This window comes from Myxocyprinus asiaticus, chromosome 35 (assembly GCF_019703515.2).
Source record: "Myxocyprinus asiaticus isolate MX2 ecotype Aquarium Trade chromosome 35, UBuf_Myxa_2, whole genome shotgun sequence".
NCBI classification, from domain to species: domain Eukaryota; kingdom Metazoa; phylum Chordata; class Actinopteri; order Cypriniformes; family Catostomidae; genus Myxocyprinus; species Myxocyprinus asiaticus.
In genome coordinates, this window is record NC_059378.1 from 42,704,769 (window position 1) to 42,713,481 (window position 8,713).

The window sequence follows — 8,713 nt, forward strand, 5'->3', positions numbered from 1 at the left end:
TAGTCGACTTGTCCCAAAGGGCTGTTCGACACTCATAACAGTGTTGGGGGAGGTTACGTGTCGGCCTGGTGCGCTGGTTATGAGGCACACAGTGGTCTGCCCGTCACACAGTTCAGCCAGTTGTGGTGTTTTGTATAGGGACCCCTAGTGTCACTACATCTACACAACGTCGAGTGAGTGACAGATAGGGAATGTCCTGGTTACTTGTGTAACCTCCGTTCCCTGATGGAGGGAACGAGATGTTGTGTCCCTCCTGCCACAACGCTGAACTACCCGCTGAAATGGCCGGGACCTTGTCTCGGCTCCTCAGCATAAAACCTGAATGAGTGGTTGCATACCAGCTCCTTTTATAACCGTATGTCCGGGGGAGTGGTATGCAAATACAATTTTCATTGGCCTTTTATCAAAGACCAGAGGTGTCTCGGGCTCCCAAGAGTGACCCCTAGTGTCACTACATCGACACAACGTCTCGTTCCCTCCATCAGGGAACGGAGGTTATGCAAGTAACCAGGACATTTTCCACTGGAAATTACAACTTTGTGGTGGCATTCATATGTGCTCATCTCATAAACAATCATTCCAGCATGACATTGTAGTCCTCATTTAACAACTTTTATGAATGCTATTCTAAAAACCCATTACAAGTTCCTAAGGGAATGCTATTTATGGAAGATTTTAGGTTAACAAACTGAACAGCTGTATTCTAGTTAGCAAAATGGCTAAAATCACAACAGATTTTCAATGCTTTCTAACATGAAATTTATGAGTGAATGAATCTAGCAGGTCATTAAAACAGCAGAGAGTGAGAAGTTAACGGGTAGTAAAGCTAAAAATACCCACAACCACCCGCTAAGTGAAGCCCTCAGACTTCTGTGTGCCACATAGCCAATGAACAAATGAACACTATAACAAACAAAAGTATCATAATGCACCATGATATATTCTCAACAACAGCAGTAAAACAAGTGTGTCTGGTCTAGTGTGACTATTGGAAACTATTAGGCTATTAGCCACATCAACACCAGATTCACACTGGATTATCATTGGTTAAGAGGAGCCACATGACTGTAGTGTAGAACTGACACTGAAATATTGAACTCGAGTTCTGTACTTCTGAATCATTAATGGAGTTTATACTTGTACAGTAGGGTGTAAAAACACTAAATAAACACACGTTGAGCATTTCCTGTGTGCAATGTGAGTACAGTAGCTAAGTCTCTTCCCAGAATGCAGCAGTCAGTCATAAACATGTGCTTTATGAAACTTGTATAATTTCAACTATCTTTCTGCTGCGGTTCAGCCGGTTTACACCAGACCAGACATGAAAATATGCAGAATATATGCGAGAAAATCCCTCCATTTACCTCCTGGAGAACAACCACTGCAAATCACAAGCTAACCTAATAACACCTGACTGGAAATCACATGAATCACAACATTTACACAGCAAAACATAGAATACTGTATACATGTATCACAGCACCTGTAGTGTATTTGTTTGACAGATTCCTACCCTTCTCAAATCTATGTGTAATATTAATCAAAACTCAAGTTTATATTAATAATAACTTCTAAAGATTTAAAACTGTTCACAACAGTATGTGAAAACCTTACAAGGGGTACTTTAATACAAGAATGTTCCACATAAGAATGTTAGTTTGTTTTATTAAGTTCCAGTGGGATATGCCACCGTCTCACCACCGCAACACTCTCAGATGAACTGGGAAGCATATTTGCTCCGCTTTAGCTCTGGTTTAATGGGAAAATTATGGCAAATTGGATCAGACTTAGTTACTGTCATAGTTACTCTCATAAACTGGTAGTATGAGCTCAGTTCACATTATTGTTGTAAGTGTTTGGATTCATTTCCCACAGTACGTCATGTGATGCCGTCAAATACAAGATAACCATTCCATGACAGATGAGTGGATACACATCTCAACCCAATAAAAAACATGTCCAGATAATTCCAGAAGCTATTCTCTGATAAATTAACATACAGATGTCAAACCAGCAACAGTTCTTCTCCATCAAAGTCTCAAAAAGGTGCTGTTTCTCACAATGAAACGCTTTAAACGAAACAGCAGACAGAAAGTGTAGAAGTTTAAACGGCCACACGGGTGGAGTCCTGAAACAGCTGAGTGAAAATAGCTATTAAAAATCACTCTGAGAAACACACATACAATCTCAGTGTGGGATTCAGTTTTATACAGACAAGAGCAAACAAACACCAGCAGCTCTGAGAAACCAGACGAGTCCATTTCACTGAAAACACCAACTTTTCCAAAACCAACCACTCATTTACTCAAAACGATCAGATATATGATATTAAATGAAGTTCTTCTATCTTGCTTGGAAACCAAAACTGACATACAGCTAAGTGAATTCAGAGAGTTTAAACTGTGTTAAAAAGTTACCCTTTTGTTCATACACTATCGAAGATCCTAAATCTATTCCAGACCAAACATAGTCATAATAAAAGTCCTGAGGTAAAAGTATACTTTGGTTTTTCATGTGTCGCTACATGTTACACACAGTGTGCAATGCAAATTTTATCATCGGCACAGTACGCGCTGATCAGGGCTGTCCATGTGCAGCCTAGTTTTTCTAGAAAGTCCGCGTGGTTGTATATTGTCGGCAAATGTGCTTTCTGCTGACTGTGCTAAAAGAATATTGTGCCAAATACATCTATTTGCACTCACAGTCAAAGGAGTATACTTTGAAAGGCTGAGCACTCGTCTATGTGCAAGTACACCCTTAATATGGGGTTAATTTCTCTCACAAATAATATGCCACAGTTTTTCTAGTAAGTTTCTGGGACTATTGATGTGTGCTGAATGTCATTCGGTTCATAACAGCATCTGAACTTCCTCTCACTGATTGAGATTGTTATGTTTGGTGTGACAGTTACATGTTTAATCAACATTCAGTCGGTCAGTCGTTTAGTGGGGCAGATCACATCACATTTCCTGTGAATATTACAGCAGCGCTCATGATATTCTCCAGCATGCGCTGTCATTTTATGACTCCAAATGAAGACAATGATTTCAACAGGAACTGTTGCATGTGAGTTGATGAAAACAGACCATCTCAAGAAGACTTCAAAGTCTGTAGAGCGGAAAAAGTGAAAGTTTATCAGATGGAGAATAATGCCGTTCCGTGTGACTCAGTCCAACTAAATCGGACAGGCGTGCCAGTGCACATGAACTGATGTCCAGAAAAAGACACTGAGGTTGCACATAAAGACAGAGTGAGCCTGTCTCACTGTGGTCACAGCAGATATTTATAACAGGGGGCCAGACACATCTGGACTCACCCAGGCTCTGTGGGTTTCTAAGGGGCAGTTGAGTGAGGGTTTACTCTGAAAGGGAAAGGAAGAATTTCCCCGACACCAAACCTCAGTAGAGCAGCACACACCTGTGATAATCAACTCAGTTCAAGATCTAATTCAAATCTACCTCAAAAAGACAGAGAGACAGACAGAAAGAGACAAGGCTAATGGTTTTCCACTGGAATCACATAATTACATGAGATTAAAGGACACGTTCATTTCAGTGTGTGCTGCTATTCCTGAATCTAAATCTGACATTAACGACACAGTCTATGGAATATTTAAGAGTTGATAAAAGCTCATACCATATTATTTTTTCCAACCAAGCATTTAGTAATCCACAGTAAAGTGAGAGAGAGAGAGAGTAACAGTCCACAGACAGATCCTGTCACATACCGCGTGTATATTGCACAGGAGAGTTGCATTTGCTATTACTAAGGTTAGGGTTAGGGATAAGTTAAGGGCTAGGATTAAATTAGGGTAAAGGTTGGGGTCAGGGTCTCTGTGAGTCTCCAAATAAACACATGCGACTCTCATAAGACTTTCCCAGCCCGATGGTTCCCTTCTAGACATGACCATGAACAGGAGTCCGTGTGTACACAGGTTTATATCAAAGTTGTGCTTCCAAGTTCCCAAACTGCTAGTGAGCGCTACAGTTACATCTTAGCCTAGTTGTGGTGTAAATGGGTACTTAATTGGAACTTACTTAGAAACTAATATGAAGCCCTTAGTTTGAACTTTTCATCCCAACTTAAGTGAACAGCAGGAGCAACCCTACCTAGGTGTCTGGAACAACATTATCTCATTGCTTCACTGTGTTTTTGGAAAGTGAAAAACTGTTCATGAAGCTTCAGTTAGAGTTAGACAAATGCAAACACTGAAGATCAGATTTCCCTCCCTGGACAGGACTAAATGTAGATCAGGCATTATGAGAAGACGCCTGTACAGTTCCACACTTACCGATAAACACGTGTGTCATGTTGTCCTGCTGCAGGATAACCCAGCATCCCACACACCACTCGACTGCCATTGTCATCCCAACCCAAACTACACACCTGCCTCCATTTCCCAACATGCTTCACTTCCACCACACCTTCTGTTACCATGGTAGAATCTCGGGTGGCTGACAGAACGGGTCTGAGTCGCACCTCTTCCAGACTGACCCAACCAGAGGACTGAAAGAGAGAATCAAACCATCTAAAGATGCATGTCAAGAGATCTTACATGAAATATGTGTAATCCATTGTTTCCAAGCTTCAAGTTGTGTTCATAAGAACGCTGTTTTCAAAAATAGTGACTGATCTAATTCACAGCTAAAACAGTCCAATGTTAGTGTAGGAGTGTCGGGTGGATCGAGAGTGGAATGTTGTGATATATTGACTTTGTGGAGTTGGTTTTACATCTGTCTGTAATTGAACACATAGGCAGGAAATCTTAAGCAATCAATCAGAATCTTTCGGAGAGGACTGTCAATCATGATACAAAACAACGAGACAAAACTGTTGTGGTTTACAGCAAATTTATACAATTAGTCTGCAATTATTTGACATTGTGGCATAGTTACTATCATGTCCCTGCTGGAAAAGCAGCTCATACCAGCTTTAGGAGGTCAAGCTGGTGTTTGGAACACCAACTTGACCAAGATGGTCTTCCAGATCAACAAAGTCCCCACCAACTGGTAGTCCAGTTGGTTAACCACCTACACCAGCTTGGACCAGTTAATGACCAGTTAATGATCAGATTGGACCAATTAGAAAACCCTCACCACTGGTTTTAGCTTGAGTTTACTGCAGGGGTCATCAATTTAGAGACTGGGTAATTGGTTTGAAAACATAATCATCTATCACAGTTTAATGAATACATAAATAAACCCTAGAAGTCTTAGTTGAAAGTGTGACACGTCCTCTACGATTTCAAAATTTCTAACCTGGCTGTCAGTGTCACTGAAGTCCAGATCCATCCTGTTATTGTGCTCCACACTGGGATATGCTGGCTCAGGATTGTAAACTGGATCAGGTTCAGGTCTGTGTACTGGAGCTGGTGATCTGGGTGGAGTCTCTTGGTATCGAGCTGTCTGACTGACCGGTATGGGCGGAGCCTCCTGATTCTGTCTGTACGTGGCCCTGTTGCGCAGAAAATTTGGTAACTGGTGTCCTCTTGGCACAGAGTTCTCATGGCCACGTGTAGTGGCAGTGTTTTCGAATCCTTGCCGGCGCAGTTGGATGCGATGGCCATGTAGCTGTGGTGACGATGAGCCCTGGCTGTTGCGATGGAGGGCTATTTCATGCCCCCGCCTGTAGGCGGAGCTGGCGGGCTGCTGGGCATCTATAGAAGGGTTTGATGGGGAGTTGGAGATTTGAGATTGGGGTTGAGGTGGTGGAGGGGGGGCAGGTTGAGCTGATTCTTGGTAATGTGGGACGTGACCCTGCTGGGGTCGCTCTGGGCTGCAGATGACACCCAGATCTTCTGCATGTGTGCAGTCGCTTACACCCCAGCCGTTAGATCGACAGTCCGATAACGAGTTCTCTGTGCCCGTACATAAGACGTTATCCATCCAGATAGGACCTGTGGAGACAGAAAATTAAAGCAATTATAAAGGAATTCTCCTTCTTATGTACTTTGACTTGTGTGTTGCGTTTGGTTATAAAACAAGTGAGAACCATTAGATGTTTGGCATCAAGCTCTTAAATAACTTCAGAAGACTTGGAATATTGGAACAACATGAGGGTAAGACCATGTCCACACTGAAGACCGAAATGTACTGCACGCAAGTACGTAAAAGCAAATGCTTTTAGCTACGCAAGCTTGATTTCATGCATAGTTGCGTTCTAAAATGTGTCAGACCATAATTCATAATACGAGGCAAGCATGTGTTGCATTCTCAATGTTGCCACAAGGGGCGCTATAGCGGACATTAGTGTGAACTCTGGGCTTCTTCAGTGAGTTTTCTCCTTTGAGCCAACGACTGTCATGGCTGAGCAAGTAAGTTAAAGTCAGTATATATTTAGCAAATTACCTGAATAATAACAAATCCACTTTCATGACATAGGTTTTGGTACCCTTTAGTACTGAGGTTTGTTCCCACCACAGTAACTCAAAAAGGCATGTTATGCATGTTCGACAGAGCATTGGCCATCACTTGCATCAGTGCATGTGTATTTGCGTAAAGTATGTTTCTGGAATAATACATTTTTATTTGAAAATGCATTAATTTAGCTATGCTTACGCCTCTCATCCACACTAGATTTCCCTCGACTGAAAACCGAGTGTTTAGAAAACGCTCTCCATAACTGAATACTTTGGAAAATTATGACATTAGGAAATTAAAAATGGAGTTTTCAAATTAAAAACCAATTAGTGTGGATTTTGCTGAAATAATTTAGATTTTTCGGTGAACTATCCTTTAATGGATCTATTGAGAAAAGTGTCAAGAGAATGCAGTACGATACTTCTAGTGTTTTGAGAACCTGATGGGCAATCTATTGCCATATAATACATTTTCAAAGACAGGATAATTGTTTTTAGCATAATTTCCTGGAACACTATGTAACTCCTCTTACCTCGCCCCTTGCCGAACTTGGCACTGTGGGCCCAGGTGAGACCGTGCGAGAATCCCAGTTCTCGACATACGACATTCGCCAGATTGATGTTCACCTCGTCATCGCACACGGTTCCCCACTCGCCGTTATGGAACACCTCCACGCGGCCCTCGAACTTGTTTCTCCCGCCAACCAGACGCACCTGGAATCCTGGCATTCCATGCGCGAGCCGGGAAATGACGACAGTCAGGAAAAGCAGCTGGATCATCATCATCATCATCGCTGCCTGCAGTCGAGATGCAGAAGATTCAGTCATTTTGTAGTAGGATAACCCTTATCACAGGGCTCACCATTACGCAGCATCTACATTTACTGTACATTTGTACAAAGTGATTTGCAGTCCCTTCAAGGTTTACATTTATGAGAAGGTGTCTTCTCTGGAAATCGAACCTATGCCCTTTATGTTGCGAGCACCATTTTCTACCAATTGACCTACAGGACACAGAAGCTACTGTAACTGAACCTTTTCCAGATCTAAATGAGAAGTGACTCTGAAGCTCATTTGGGATCCAACTGTCTCCTCAAATCATATGTGTCGAGTCAGAGCTAATGACTCCTGCCAGCAGTAATTACACCAAAGCCAGAGCAGAGAACACTTAGAAGCAAATCAAGTAAGTTAGTAAGTTCATAGGAGCGTGGCGAGGAGATTTAAAACTTAAACCTGTTTTTAAAGTCGAGTATCACCCAAATATAGCTGTGTTAGGAAGTTTACATATGTTCAGTTAGAAAATTCACTCTGTGGAACATTGAATGCAGAATGTGTTAGAACCTTTAATTCACAAATCTACTCAATACATGACTTGTATTAATACTGACATTATACTATATTAATGCTATATAGGGGAACTATTTTTTTTCTTCTACTATCTAACATTATATGAAGTTTTTGTTCCCTACTCACCGGGGGGCTTATAGACAAAAACATGAAGGCATGAGTTTCAATGAAATTTTGACTTTTAAGACATTATGATTCTCTTAAAGCTGCTTTGAAATGATGTGTATTGTGAAAAGCACTATACAAAAAAAAAACAAAATGACTCCATATATTTAACAGTCTTTGAGAGGCAGTTATCATCACATTTACAGCTCCATGTTCTGTATTTTTAGCACAACTTTGCAAAACTGAAATAAGCAAAACACAACCACAAGCATATAAACCACACACACATTCCACTCAAACACTTATAATTAACTCAAAGAATTCACTGAGAACTTCTGTGTGGCTCCACTTTAAAGGCATTGAGAAACAGACTTAAATACATATAGAGACGGAGAAAGAGATGCTTTGGCGAAACAAATGTACAATTATTTGTCATGCCAATAAAGCACATTAAAACCAAATGAGAGAGACAGAGAGGTGAGAGAACTCTCAAAACTGAACAAACACCCAAATAATCACAGAATAGAAACAAAATCAAGTTTATCTGAAAATAAGTGAGAAAAGACTAAATGCAATTAAAATAAAAACTGATTCTCAGAAAACAACCTTTAATATCTGATGCAGTTTTGTTTATCAGATCAACTTGTCTTTTTTAAAGATGTTTAGATATTTCTGCTGAAAAACAATAATGTTTATAAAGAATGTGATTTCTGCAGTGCATACAGTCAAATAAACAAAATCAAAATCAAATACAAATATCTGAAAACTTCTAATACAGTCCAGTTAATTTCATTATACACTGAAAACATAATAAATGTATTTAATGTGATACAGAGTAACAAGCTGCAAACTCACCTGTCAGACAGATCAGTGTGTGTGCAGACGAGAGCGAGAGAGTCTGAC

At 40.7% G+C, this 8,713-nt stretch overlaps 1 protein-coding gene across 1 annotated transcript in view; it reads right to left on the reverse strand.

Moving 5' to 3' along the window:
• LOC127426474 (lysyl oxidase homolog 4-like) overlaps positions 1 to 8,713 on the reverse strand; it is a 43,055-nt gene extending 34,342 nt beyond the window's left edge. The window contains exons 1-4 of the mRNA XM_051673327.1: positions 8,666 to 8,713; positions 6,892 to 7,156; positions 5,259 to 5,896; positions 4,292 to 4,506 (exon numbers count right to left, since the gene is read on the reverse strand). Of these exons, the coding sequence (XP_051529287.1) occupies positions 4,292 to 4,506; positions 5,259 to 5,896; positions 6,892 to 7,150 (1,112 nt within the window). The 5' untranslated portion in view covers positions 7,151 to 7,156; positions 8,666 to 8,713. The remainder of the gene's footprint in view (positions 1 to 4,291; positions 4,507 to 5,258; positions 5,897 to 6,891; positions 7,157 to 8,665) is intronic.